Source organism: Falco rusticolus, chromosome 5, assembly GCF_015220075.1.
Source record: "Falco rusticolus isolate bFalRus1 chromosome 5, bFalRus1.pri, whole genome shotgun sequence".
Lineage (NCBI taxonomy): Eukaryota > Metazoa > Chordata > Aves > Falconiformes > Falconidae > Falco > Falco rusticolus.
Genome location: NC_051191.1, coordinates 53066714 through 53080757, shown reverse-complemented (window position 1 = coordinate 53080757; position 14044 = coordinate 53066714). Strand labels below are relative to the sequence as shown.

Sequence of the window (14044 nt, the reverse complement as noted above, 5' to 3'; positions counted from 1 at the left end):
AGACTTTAGTGTCAGGATCTGCTGAAACACAGCATGGCAGCCAGGGATCACTGAAACCAAATTCTACCTGGGACTGTGTCTAACTGACCAATGCATGACAGGGTGAAAGTTAGATAGAAGAGGCTATGGGTTAGTACCCTTGTTCTAGCAGTGGCTAGCATTGAAGCAACACCAGAATCTGAGATGCTCCCGCATCAGTCTCCAGCTGTACTGAAACTGATGCCTCACACATCCAAGGCAAAGTCTGCATCAGCGCATGCCATCATCTGCCTTGACCAAATGCACATTTTCACTGTAGCCATTCCTCCTTTTAATTAATTCCCCCTTTTTTTAGCTCTTCCAATCAGCATTGTGCTTGAGAAGTGTTAACTGCTACATTTGCTAGAGCTGGAAATGCCTAAAGGAGTCAAAGGATTCACTTCTGATAATGGAAAAAAACCCAACCACTCTGATTATTATGAGCCTGCAACTGCTCTAGAGAGCTTTACACAGAAAAATACTTTAAAATCAGCTGTTAACTATTCTAATAAGGCCACTTCTGTTAGGAACTTGTTCTTATATCCAACCAGCTGCCTCAGTGGCTACCCCTCCAAGCAACGTTTTTATGATAAGCATTTTGAAGTAAGAAATCACAGACAAAGGTTTTCAAAAGCAGGAGCACAGTATCAGGGTCCTGAGTGCTCCCATTTCCCACTGTTGCCCCCAGCACATCCTATTGAGCTGTAGGTTATTTGGTCTTCTGCTTCTGAGACTGAAAGAGGCTAGGATAAGATCCATCCCCCCAATCCAGTTTAGCAAAATGCATGTATCAAAGCACCATTTGGAATTGCAGCCCCAATTTAGTGAAGTACTTGACTGTGCCTGATTTAAGGAGAATTTTGTGTTCTGAAGACAGATGGACTTACGTTAAGTTTTAAGTAAAACGCATGCTCAAATGCTCTGCTAAAATGGCATGACAATGGATTAACAGTGGCAAGCTTCAAGAGAAGAAACATTCCCAGTATTCATTCCCAGGAACTTTCACCTTTTATTTCATGCTGACTCATTTCTCTTCGCTTTTCCAGTTCTTTTCTATCATAATTCAGCCTCTTTAAACACATGATTCCATATTGTAGGCTTGTTCTGTTATTTAAAGAGAAACATTTACAGAGTTAATAAAGAGAATTTTGAAGATGGGAATGTACGTAGGGTGTTATTTCTGGCATTACATATGAGGTATTTCATGGTGTCCACAGAGCAAATCTTGAGGACAGCGAGGAGAGCAAAACCATTCAAAAAACCCCACCAAATTCAAAAATTAAATGGACAAAACCAAAACAAGAATGTTCTTTCTAGCATAAGAAACCCCAAACATTAGAAATCATATTCAGAAAAGGTCAGCCCTTGCAAGCCATCAAATGTTTTGTCAAATCAGGCCTCAAAAAAGTGACAAATCAGACACCATGTTTAAAAAAATCCACTTCTTGTCACATAAACATCATTCTCCCTAAAGTCTAAATGCCTTTATTTCTGTATTTCCAATTTAGCTTCCTGGCTATATCCCTAGATAACCCGAACAACTGTCAATTTGCTTGTACTGTTAACAGCTTTTATGTACTACACACAGTAGCTTTTCATTATTATGAGAACTCAGGGCTTCAAATCTTAGTCTACCACTTTCTGATATTTTAAAGCACTTAATAAATTATTACCATTTCTGTATTTCAAGTCTTTATATATTAATGGTTCTCCCACTTATTGTGAAATTTATCTGTATCGGTATCAGTTTTGAGAGACATAATTGCCATGTGGTTGCTATTACTAAAAGAATCTCTCTCAACTCAGGTTTCTGACACTCAGCACTCACTTATCTGTGTGGTTTTCCACACCAGAACAACAGAAAGTAAGTGTTTTTATTCTGTGCAGCAGTGAGCACTATGTCAGACACATAAACTTCTTTATAGGTGTAGTTTTATGCCAACATACCGATGAAAGCTATCCACCATTTTTAAGTGCACACGCAGATCTTTCTTTGTCAGGTGATCTAACATCCTTGCATCTACGAGGCATTCCATAAAATAACTTCGGTACTGAGGTAAACCCAGACTGGGGAGCCATTCGTTACCTATCCATTCGTGGTTCATATCACCATAAGCCAGGGTCTACAGGGAAAAAAAAGGTAGAGGGGAATAAATTCTTGAGTTTGTTCAAGGTTGCACCACAGACTAAAGACAGACTATCTCTCTACTATGCTCATTTCTAGTGAGACTTCCTAGCTTAGAAACCCTGTCTAAAAACCTCCCAACATTCTGTTTTTACATCATTTTGGCATTGAGGCTAGAAGCCACTGTGAGATATTTATTACTGACAGCAGTTTTGACTGTTGTGGCTTGTTTTCTATCTGTAAATTTTAAGCAATTTTTTGTAATAAGAAATGATAGTTTCAATTTTGAGTTTTAAATGCAAGCAAACATTACACAATCAAAATGTGTTTGTTTCATATCTTGCTTTCAATTGACCTTCTAGAATATTATGCTAGGCAAATCCTACATTGAACTTGGTAATACAAACATGGCCCCAGGGAATCAACTGAAGCTTGTGTCACTGTTTAAGCGGCGGCTAGGATTTCCTAAATAGGATCTAATGACACTTCATGGTTACACACATGTAGTCCTTTCAAGACTACAAGTTAGCTTCAGTTGTTTGTCAGCCAGGCTTTTGTTCACCATCAGTCAGAGCAGGTGAGCATACACATTCTAATAATCAGGTATTTTCAACTGTGAACAGTTTAAACCTAAGTGCATCACATGTGGTGCTCAAGAGATTAATTCTTTAAGGTAGGAGCAAATCAGATTCCTCCTAGAAGCCAGTATTCAGGCATTAAGCTACTTCGCTGTTCAGTTGAAATTTCAATAGGGTAAGGAAAAAAACACATGCATGTTGAGCTATTTTTATAGGAGTTTCACAATTAAGATGTAAAATAGATTTTACATCTCGCTATGGCCAATTATTTTGTAATACTAAAGCTTAACAGAAAAGAGAACTCATAAATTGTAAGATTAACACCTTCTCAATAGGATCGCACTCAGCTTTGAGCATCGCTTTCAAGCCTAACTATTTTTCTGGTTTTGTTTTTAATGTATCCTGTTATTACACACAAAAGGATAACACAGTGTGAGCTGGATGTATTTTCTATGGGGGAAAATACAGTCCCCTCATTTCTCATTCTGGTGAGATTTTGAAGAAGAAAGAAATGCCATAAGTAAAGACAGTAAGATTGTGTAAGTGTGCATGTTAAAGGCAGAGAAAGAAGTTTAAAAATAGAAGTAACTAATAGTCTAATGAAATTGAAAAATTTTCTTCCTAATTATACAAGACTATTTGTAGACTGATACTTGGGTGTGATTTATACTGTTGTCCTAGAAAAATTCCAGTGTAATTTTAGAAATGTTAGATCTCAAACTGTTGGCATATTTTATTAGCCTGTTCTCAAAAATGAGGAAAATATTTATTTAGATTTAGTTGGGAGGTAGAATGGGTCTCTGGAATGTAACCATTTCTTTCAAGAAAAATATTTGCAGCATATATGCCTCTTTGTGCTTTACCTAGCAAACCTGTCCAGAGAATATTTTTTTTTTGTATGAGAACTCTAAAATGTGTAAATCATAATTCAATCGTTGAGATACTGTCATAATACTATACTCTATGCATATTGATACACTGTTAATTACATTATTATTGGCTTTTCATTGAAAAAAAATATGTGAAAGTGTCATACCTGAGCCCAGCTGCCTTCTTCAGACTCTTTCTGTGTTTTCAGCAAGAAGCAATTAGTAAAGCAGGTAAAAAGACAATAAAAATGAGTTATAAAAAGATGTGGTTTTCATGTGTATGTTAATCTTAGTACAAATGAAAACACACATGTAAAATGTGCTGATAAAGTAACTCCAGCAGTGGCAATGCCCTAGGCTATACCTTTAAAATTACAAGACCAAACCCATAAAATCTTAGTAGGGCAAATCTCACTATGTTTTCAGGATATAAAATCATTATAGCTTGGTGAAACTTTACAGCATTATCTTAAACACTTTTTATGGTTTCACAATCAAATCACAACCATTTACTTACAAAGCTGGGCATTAGAGATGCCATTTTTTGTTTCTAGTTAGATTTTGCGACATTCACAATAAAAAGCTGTCTTGTGACTGTATTGTAAAGGAGCTTTCTATGTAACAATTCTTATGGCAAAATTAGATTTCCTGGCTGGCCAGTTAAACAGGATCAACTCTATTTCTGGTCAGTTCAGTGTTGTTATGTTTGTATTTATCTTTACCAAGAATAATATAATTAAAAATGAGCTCTGTTGTAAACAAAAATAAATTATCGATGAGAATCTGCTTCATGAACATTTATGACAAAACTTAAAATAGCATAGCAAGCATAAATTTCTAAGAAATAAGTCTTTATTGTATCAAATTTTAATTTCAGTACCTCCTCCACCATTTATGAATTGGCTGACTACAAAATTTTCCAAACTGAAGACAGGTTTCCAGACTCACTGTAGGGTTATATCATGTTTTATAAGCACTGTTATGGAGTTGTTATGATAAAAACAAAACCTAAAATAACATATGTTCAATGTAAAAGGAAAAAGAGAGAACTATTGAATAAAATCCATTAATATTTATTTATGTCCCTGCAAAGCAGGGAGAGGTTTGACAAAAACTAATAAATAAATAACACCATGCACCCTAAATCAAAGAGCATGAATTCACAAGTATGGACATGAAAGACCCAGCATTAATGAAAACACCAAGTTGTGTAATGCACCCTTCTCAAGCCTTTACTTATTTTTCTATTTCAGCAGATATAAAACTATATTTAGAGAGGTACTAGGGAGTAGAGTACAGGGGAAATGTCACAGCTGTAACTGCAACAATTTCATTTCACTAAATGTGGTTTCACACTGGCAGTGAAACTATAATGTACTGTCAAACTCCAATACCAGTTTTACGTTCACACAATTTTTGTGATTGCAGTACAGTTTGTAATGTCTTTTGCTGAGAAATAATGTAACTGTTCTTTAAATTCAATTTCACTACTCTCTGCAATTTTCTAATGGCATGCTTGGGAAGCATCCTACAGAAGATACGGCATATACATTAAAGCTGATACATCCTAGTTCTCTTTCAAGCACTGAAACCATTTTAAATGGAAGTGGAAAGACTAACCGTTTTAGCTGGAGCAGCAAGATTTTCCATTTCTTCATGGGTCACCCAAACATTGCCTGAGGGCTATGGACAAGGCCCACAGGAAGGCAGGTGGGATCCACATTAGGTAAGCAGTGGTAAAGAAGAAAGGCAGCACCACTGTAAGTTAACAGCGTATAGCATCACCATCAGCACAACCATGTTCTTGCCTCTACCGAGCTGCAACTAGAGACAACTTTAGACAACTTGTTTTATATATTTTGTTAGAGGTTTCTGAACAGATGTGATGGAGTATTTCAACTAGAACAGATGGATGAAGTCCAGCAGAGCACCGTCACAAAGGAAAGAATGATAATTTAAGCTGCCTTTCAAGTGGCAAATATAACCTTTGGCTCATAGCTCTGTCTGGAGGTAAGCTTCAGTTCTCAAAGATTTTCCAGCCTAAATATTCTGCACACATCACATGCTCATATTGTCATCTAAATAATGATTGCTTCTGCCAAGTTTCTGTAAATCAAAAACGTCAAGAGAATTCACTTGAAAAACTATTTTTCCTCATCCTATTGTTTTCAGTCAGATTATTACTAGGACAATGAAATGAGGCAGGGAGGGGGTATGGAAGTCTGCTGTGTTTTCCTGAGAGCTGAAGTAAAAGAGCTCCTTCCCTGAGAAAGACTTGGGACTCAGAAATGCACGTTCCAGGGCAGGGCAGCTTTGTGCTGCCAATTACTCAGGAAAAATTAAAACACAAGGCAAAGTTATTCCCAATGTTACTAGCTTGAATGTACCCTTTTCTCATTTCGTAAGTGTCAGTCAGTGCTCTTAGGCTTTGAAATATGCTCTTATGCTTTTCAAATCAAAATTAATTTTGTTTAGCATTCAACATCATGTTGAATACATACCACTTTACATAGGTGAAATCCATTATGATTCATAATATTACCATGGTTATGACATATACAATTGTTCTGAGGCGAGAAAATAATCAGGTGGGGAACTATAATACTTCAAGAACCCTAGCAACATGAAGATAAAAGGCCAGTCAATAGGAACATTAGAGTCCTGTTGCCCAGTTACTTGTGTAGCTCAGTGGATCTGGCACCCTCAAAAGTATTTCAATTCTAATTTCCACCAAAAGATTCTCCATTAATTCCATGAAGAGATTACAAATCATCATTCTTATCATTATTATTAACATCATTATTATTACTGTCTTACTTTTAGAAGTCTGGGCTGCACTACTTGAGTAGTCTTTTTGCCTCACTTCTACACCATGATTCCCATCTGATCAAGCCTTTTTTTTTTGTTGTTTATTTGTTTGTTTGTTTGTTTGCTTTTGGTTTTGTTACAGTTTCTATTGGGTCTTTCATGGCTATCAACATGAGCCTTTCAGAATGAAACTCCCCTTTTGTTACCTTGTTTCTTTTTCTCATCAGTTTGGCCTGGTTTTCTTCATTTTCCACTAAAAGGTACTCCTTTATCTACGGCACATATTCTTACTCTCCCCTAATCTACTTTCTTGCTCTTTTTGATATATTCCCCTTTCCTTTCAGACTTGTATCTCTGTGTTTCTTCTTTACTTGCTTCCTTCCCATCTGCTGCCACTCTCTCCCTTCCTCACCAAATGCACATGCTCCACTTCTCCCTTCCAGACTTTCCCTTCATACCTCCAATCACTGATTCTCTTAAAAGCATAAAGAATTTACTCAGATTAGATAACATTTGAAAGGATGCAAAAAAGGGGAACGTAAATAAGAATCAAAAGAGCTGTGTTCCCACATAACCTCTCCTCCTTCCTGCCTTGTCGACCCGTACCCCTCCCCCTGCACTCCCTCAAAAAAAAAAAAAAAAAAAAAAAAAAGGAAAGAAAGAGAGAGAGAAACAAACAAACGAAAAAAAAGAGAAATGCAATCTGATTTGATTGGGAGAAATTACTTGAAGGAAGAGAAAGGAAAAAAATACAGGTAAAATTACAAATAAGATGCTCAATACTGATCATTTAGATAACATCAAGGTTAATCAAAAGCACGGCTTAAAAAAAAAGAATAATATCTGCTAAAGGAAAGATATCAGTGATCAACTATCAAGCAAGTGATGAGCAGGTCCTTCTAAGTCTCTATAGGACAGTTCTCACTGATTGTGAAGTGTGTATTACCATAGAGCCACTCATTCTGCAAAAGTCTTTCTGCAGACTCCTGCAGGGTGAGGCAGGGAAGAAAAAGTTAGCTGAACAGGACTCACTGTTCTGGATGTTGGAGGTGCTGATGGACTTGTCAGTGATACCATCTCCTGGATTGCTAGTCGAAGCTTTAAGCGATGAAGAGGATTGCTGATTCCAATTTCTCTTTGAATCTCAGTATCAGACAAAGCAGACATAATAGCTCCGCTCTTCACGTTGGCACGGCAGGCAGCGACATACCAGGCTGGCATGCCTAGCCAGAGCTGTTGAGAGAAAGGACACATTCATCCAAAGCATTGCTTCATTTCTCAAATAAAATTAATCATCAAGGCACTTATCAACCTGAAGCATGGTAATACACAAAAATGAGTATGTATATCATAGTCTTTAACAAAACAAAACTGTTTCAGAAGCTTTGAAATTGCCATGGCTTCATGTGAACTCTTTTTTGTTGCTTTTCTTGTAACCAGAACCTTATAGCAAGGGATACTTTGAATTATTATTAGAGCTGTGTACCTCTATCACCTGGGCTACTCCTTTCCTAGGTCTTTAATGAGCAAGTAATGGCAAAAGTCAGTGTTACCGCCCATCTGATAGTCTTATCATATACAGGAAACAAACTAAGAGGAATTAAGTAATTTTTTCACTTTTGTACTAAACTGGCTTTCTTTTTCCTTGTTAATCCCCATAGTGTACTCAATCTTACACTCCTCAGCTTTTATTTTCTTGGTAAAAATGAACCAAGCACAGTTCAGAAAACCAACTTAGTGAGGACTGAGAATACTGTAAATTTGGGATCAATCTGGTATGGTGTCACATACTAACTAGAAATACTGGTTAGAAGTTACAGGACAATGTGAGCACAGCTACATTGCCACCTAGGACAGCAACCGCCTCTCACTTCACCACTTAGTCTTTCCTTGTAAGAGGTACTCTCTACTCCTAGCAGTCTTTCCTGGGACCTATCGAGTATGAATTCTTCTTGGTTTTCTCAGCTTTCTCATTTTGCGCTGCCTCATTAATATGACTGTCAGGGTCTACAGTTCTTTGCTCCCGAAGGAGGTAATTCCAGAGCAGCAATACATGCATGTGGGAAGTTTTTGTCACAGTATGAAATATATTATGCTATAGCAAAAACTGTGAGAAGGACATAAGCAGTGAATGCCATAATCACTGAGATAACACAATGGAACACAAAGACAGACCTAGCTAGGTGCATCTTGAGTAGGCCATCAGAATTAGCCAGTTCTGTTATTTTATTTTTTTCTCTTAATAACGATTTACTGAAAGAGGACACAAGGTCAAGGGAATGAGTCAAAATATGCCATCAGTAAATTCACCAATAAATCTGGAAAGCAGTGACAATTTGAAAGGATTTTTATTTAATTTCTCAAAATACAGGGAAGTACTGCGTGGTTATTAACAAGTCTATACCTTATCTAGGAAATATTTAGTTAAAACAGCTGTTCGATCACTTTCATGTCACAGAGAAACAGACTTGAATATCAGATGCCAAAAAAACTCAGTCAGGTTTTTCTGTACTGACCCCTGATGCATTGCAGAGCTTGAGGGATGACTGCATTGTGTTTCAAAAAGCCATTCTCACTGACGGGATGAGGTGCTGCCCTTCATCCATGCTAGTACAGACCTTAAAAGTATGATATAATTCCAACTAACCGTAATAACAAAATACAAAGTTTCATGAAAGTAAAAAAATGTAACCAAGAATTATGTAGATTACACCCAGCTGTGCTTAAACAAAGGACCATGAGGAATCTATGCATACCTTTAAAATGTATTTAATATTCTCATTTAATTTGACATTATTTTTTTCATGTATGCACCTGAAAAGCAGGAAAGCATAAATGCTGGGAGTTATTCAGCCTGCAGAAATAGATTCAATTGTTTGCCACTCATTAGGTAAATTAGTTCTTTAACAAATTAGGTAAGTTAGTTCTTTAACAAACAGCTGTCTCTACCAGGAAATGAGGTTAGATGAAAATAGTTTCTAAAAAGAAGGCACAGTAATTGTTCTAGGCAGAGAACCCAGATATCAAGAATGATATACTTTTCCAGAATTAGCTAAGAAAAGCCACAGTTCTTAAAATATATCTCAGCTATGGCTGTGCTACATAGGAATGTCCAGAATATGCTAAGGCTGAAATGTCACATCCTGAAAAGTTTGGAAGTGTCACAACTGTGACCACATATACTTCTTTAATTTGGGTCTTTGTCTCTTTTAGTATTACTTTTTTTTTTTTTTTAGTCAAAGGGTCACAAATTATATTTTCCCCAGGAGAGTATGAAATGCACAGTGTCCATCTGCTGACTGAATACACTGATGCTCACTGCATAAATACAGTACTTCTGGCCTCATATCTTTTTATCATCAGTATTCAATCTCCATTGAATACTGCAACATAAACTTCCTCATGGGTTTTCCTGTGCTAATCTCATCATATTTCCCAAAAAGTTCAGACATCAATTTCTCTTTACAGCCCCTCTCTGAGACAGTGGGAAGCATATCCTATTCTGCAGCTAAGAATCAAAGAAAAAAAGATTAGGGCTTAACTTGTCAGAAATATCTTCATATTTTGGATCACCCTGGAGGACATCAAGGGCAGATTTTTCTCAGTATTCAGAAATGTATAGACCTTTGTATGTTCATGTTTCCAGCAAATCCACTTTGACTGTAATATTGAATATTTCCTACTGATACAAATCTGGTTATACAACTCTCAGTCATATGAAAAAGTCAGGTAGCAGCCAAATTAATGAATGTTCCATATTAACAGAGATAATTTTTGGGAAGGAAGATATCATCCCATTTTCCAAGGTCGTGCACAAATGCTCGAGCTGCCTTTCTGCAGTTTTCATTTCATCTTTTTCATTAGGTACCTTCAGCAATTTTAATATGAAGCAGAAATTTTGTAGACATCAGCTGCTTTCATTCTTCAGTCTTTTATTCCCTGAACATATTCCTGTTTAAAGCTTTAGAAAGGGACCTTTTTTTTAATTGAAGGGGAAAACTCTGTGAATTCTATCTGATAATCAGTGGATGATACCCACAACAGAAAAAAGAACAGGTGTGAATACACAGGGATGCTTGATATAGACAAGGAATAGACACCTGTTCCTTGAGCCAACGAAGAGCTTGTATGTCTGCTGAAGTAACACAGCCTTGCCACGTAAGGGTGACTGTGTATTTGTATAAGAACGTCGTTACTTTCTGCCTTGTCTTTGATTTACACCATCCAGTGTCAAAATCTGCTTAGTGTTCATGGGACAGTGCGCAGGAGAGAGAGAAGGAGACTTTTACAGTCTTTTTTGGATTTTGTAAGAATGAGCACATAGAAGCAGTCTACAAATGTGACTCACATTTCCAAGTTATGGCCGACACTTACCTCCAGCCAGGCAACCACTGTTGGCCCATCCCACTGTGCAAAGGGCAAACCCTTTCTCCGAGCTTCTTCCAGAAGTTCATGTCTGAAAATGGATGAAGAAAATGTTAAATACCAAGAGGTATGTTTAGGGACAATATAGATGCAACTGTGCCTTTTTGTTAAGGGTAACAACAGTGAAGCATGATGGCAGGCATAGAAATGGCATAGAAAACACCAGTGAATAATACAGCCCCTTCCCCTTTTTAAATGTATTCTCTGTTTCCACCTCTTTTTTTTTTCCTTCTTTTTTTTTTTTTTTTTCTTGGTGCATTTTGACATCCCTTTAAACAACTAACACAGAAAAGGCAAGGTTTCTGCCCTTTCTTAGATGAAGCAATACAGAATTGGGATAACCTGTATAAAAGGATCATCCATATAATAGAAGACCTTGGTGATGAGACAAAACTGAAGGATTCCTCCTGAGTATCTGAATCCTTTAGCTCTGATTTGTAGTGACCCAGGAAGACCTGAAATTGTCAACTTCTAAATCTGAGCTAAGCATGGATGTAATGCAGCCGGCTCCGAGAGGTCTCTATTTGAAACAGTAAACTTGCTGGACCAGCTATGCACAATTTTAGGGTCTCTAGAGCACAGCTATTCTGCATTTTAAATAAGCCAGCCATGGCTAATTAAGAGTTGGTTGTACCTTTAATAATTCCATGTTATTTTTTTTCATTATTGCTTATATACAAAATAAATCTATGTGGTTTACTGATATATCTGTTTTTATAATCATAGAATTGATGTGGCTTCTCAATTTTATACATATACATATATACATAGATATATTTTTACTGAGTTGATCAGCTACCAATCCACCTCCTGCATCTGCAGCTTCTCTGGTTTGCAATGAGTGTGTATATAAAACATAATTCTCAAAGCTTAAAACATACTTTTAATATAGTGGCATTAAATATTTGGTAAAGTTATGTATAGACCAGCCAGCTAGAATATGAGGAAAATGGTCTATATTAAACACATTCAACCATTTGACCAGACATTTTTGTTCCTGGAGCAGGAATGAAGAACCCACTGTGGCGGCAGCATAGAAAAAGCAGTCCTTCAGAAGTCTTTTTTTTCCCTGGTATTTAACAACATATTTTCAGCTGCCTCCTACTGAGTGAAACACAAAACAATGCTCTCAGCAAGAAGTTGTAGTGAAAAACAAATTAGACAGGGACTATGCTAATGTAGTATTAAAATTTGCTTACATTCCCATATAACAAGGAAACCTTGGAATTATAGCTTCAGTTTTGCTCTGTCCTCCTTCGCTACTGCAGCCTTTGGGGTTCAATTATCCCTTGGCAATTTTTAACTGCATTACCAGCCTTTCAAATATATGTACTATAAAAATACAGGAGATAAAAGCGATGCGGTGATCTTACTTGTAAGGAGTACTCCCTTCCGGGATTTTTGCACTGCCAAGGGGCCAGATTGAGAGAATTTGGCTTTAGTAGTAAATGGAACTCAAATATCCATTTTGCATACATGATAAAGTCCCTGGCTCTGGATATTAATAGAAAGACAGCTGCTTGATTTTCTGTGTTTATGCCGTAATAATACGTAACATTACAAATACCTGACAGCATTATCGAAGTTAATCTGACTTCTCCTCCCATACATCTTTAGCAGCGTATTTTATCCTTTGTCACTCAGATGTCCAAAGACATTGTAGAGCTATCCTTGCTTTCTGTGAAAGCATAATCCCCAGTAAAATGAGAAGTTGCTCTCTGGGTATACAAACACCATGTTACCTTCAGTAGCTAGTGGAGGTGCAGGAATCCCATATTCCCAGGGAGACATATACACTGAGCCGCTTAGGAAAGCAGAATTAAGGCACGTCCAGACTTGGCCACCTCCCAGCTACCTGTGGATGAGGTATGTGGGTTGCAGCCTTCCCTTGGAGTTGGTTCTGCAGGGTGCCTGCAAAGCTACAGCAGTGCTATAACTCCATCATGTGCCACAACAGGGCTACAGCTGGCATGGTTGCCCTGAGAGAGAGCCAAGCTTTCAGGGATGTCTCTTCCTCACCTGGCTGGTTTTGGTGACCTAAGGCAGAGCATGAACTGTGCAAAACCCTGTGCAACTTGCTCCTTCCCCAAAGTCAGCCCAAGCCCAGGGATCTGCACCTTCTGCAGATGGAGACACCGTCCTTGGAGGAATCTGACCTCAGATTTTTCCTTATCTAGGCTTTTCTTTTCACCCATCCCAGCTGAAAGAGCAGGGCTGGCTAACATAGTAAGTAAAAAAAGGAGGCTATGTCTTTCAGGGCCACTGGCTGCCTTTGCTTGTGTTGGTCTCCTGCAGCAGCAGCACATGGTCTACAAGGAGATGGGAACAAAGTTTTAGCCTATTTCTTTGATTTGGTGTTAAATCCCTGTGTGGCTTCAGGAACCGAGGTGCCTCCAGAAGAGGCATTAGCACTTTAAGGTCTCACTTCCATGATAAACTTAATTCCTTCATGCTGGAATTATAAAGTATGTATTTCTAGACAGTCTTCTGTGACTTTGCAACATCTGAACTGGCCTGAGGCTTGGTGTGGAAGTTTAGCATTATTCCAGCGCTTCTCAAACAAATACAGCCTCCGAAAGTCAGAAAGCACTGCTGTTACCTCAGAGCCAGCCTGGCTCACAGAGCTGGAAGCAAATCTAGCTGTGGTTGTTGATTCTGCCTGAAGAAAATGGGGCCAGGCAAGAAATGGAATGCCCTAGGTATATGCTATAGCCAAAGACTAGAGTATGATTAACATAATCCAAAGGGTCTTGGCATGTAGAAGTGTTTCAGATTAAAAATATTTTTAGTGTAAAGTTAAAATCCTATATTTTGACATGCACACGGACTACAGCCATCATAAGGCCTGTGCCTCACTTACTGGTGTGGAAGACTAAAAGTATTTTTATAATATTTCTTTCCCTTTAAAAAATAATTTTATGCCTCAGAACTTATGCTTCCTTCCCTTAGATGTTTAAACACCTCTCAAATATTAAAGATTACTTTAAATTATATTTTACTTCCTGAACAGTATTCTTTGACTACTTTTTAATACACACTAGAAGATATGAAGAACACGAACCTTCAATTTCTAAACCAGAACTAAACCCAGAATTTCTGTTTTTCTGACTGAGAGAGATATTCTTCAGTCAGCAGTCAAAGAGAATTCTGGGGATTTTTTTTATATGAACTAGCACTACAGAAAACATTCCACTCTTTCAAAATAAGTTCAAAGTGCCATG

General features: G+C 37.5%; 1 protein-coding gene across 8 annotated transcripts in view; it reads right to left on the bottom strand.

Annotated features, from left to right (window-relative positions):
* PPFIA2 (PTPRF interacting protein alpha 2) overlaps window positions 1-14044 on the bottom strand; it is a 353334-nt gene that overhangs the window by 9265 nt on the left and 330025 nt on the right. For all 8 annotated transcript variants that reach the window (XM_037389538.1, XM_037389537.1, XM_037389539.1 and 5 more), the window contains 6 exons: window positions 10773-10854; window positions 7431-7631; window positions 5211-5273; window positions 3758-3787; window positions 1966-2141; window positions 1025-1122 (listed from right to left, as the gene is read on the bottom strand). In XM_037389538.1, coding sequence (XP_037245435.1) covers window positions 1025-1122; window positions 1966-2141; window positions 3758-3787; window positions 5211-5273; window positions 7431-7631; window positions 10773-10854 — 650 coding nt within the window. The remainder of the gene's footprint in view (window positions 1-1024; window positions 1123-1965; window positions 2142-3757; window positions 3788-5210; window positions 5274-7430; window positions 7632-10772; window positions 10855-14044) is intronic.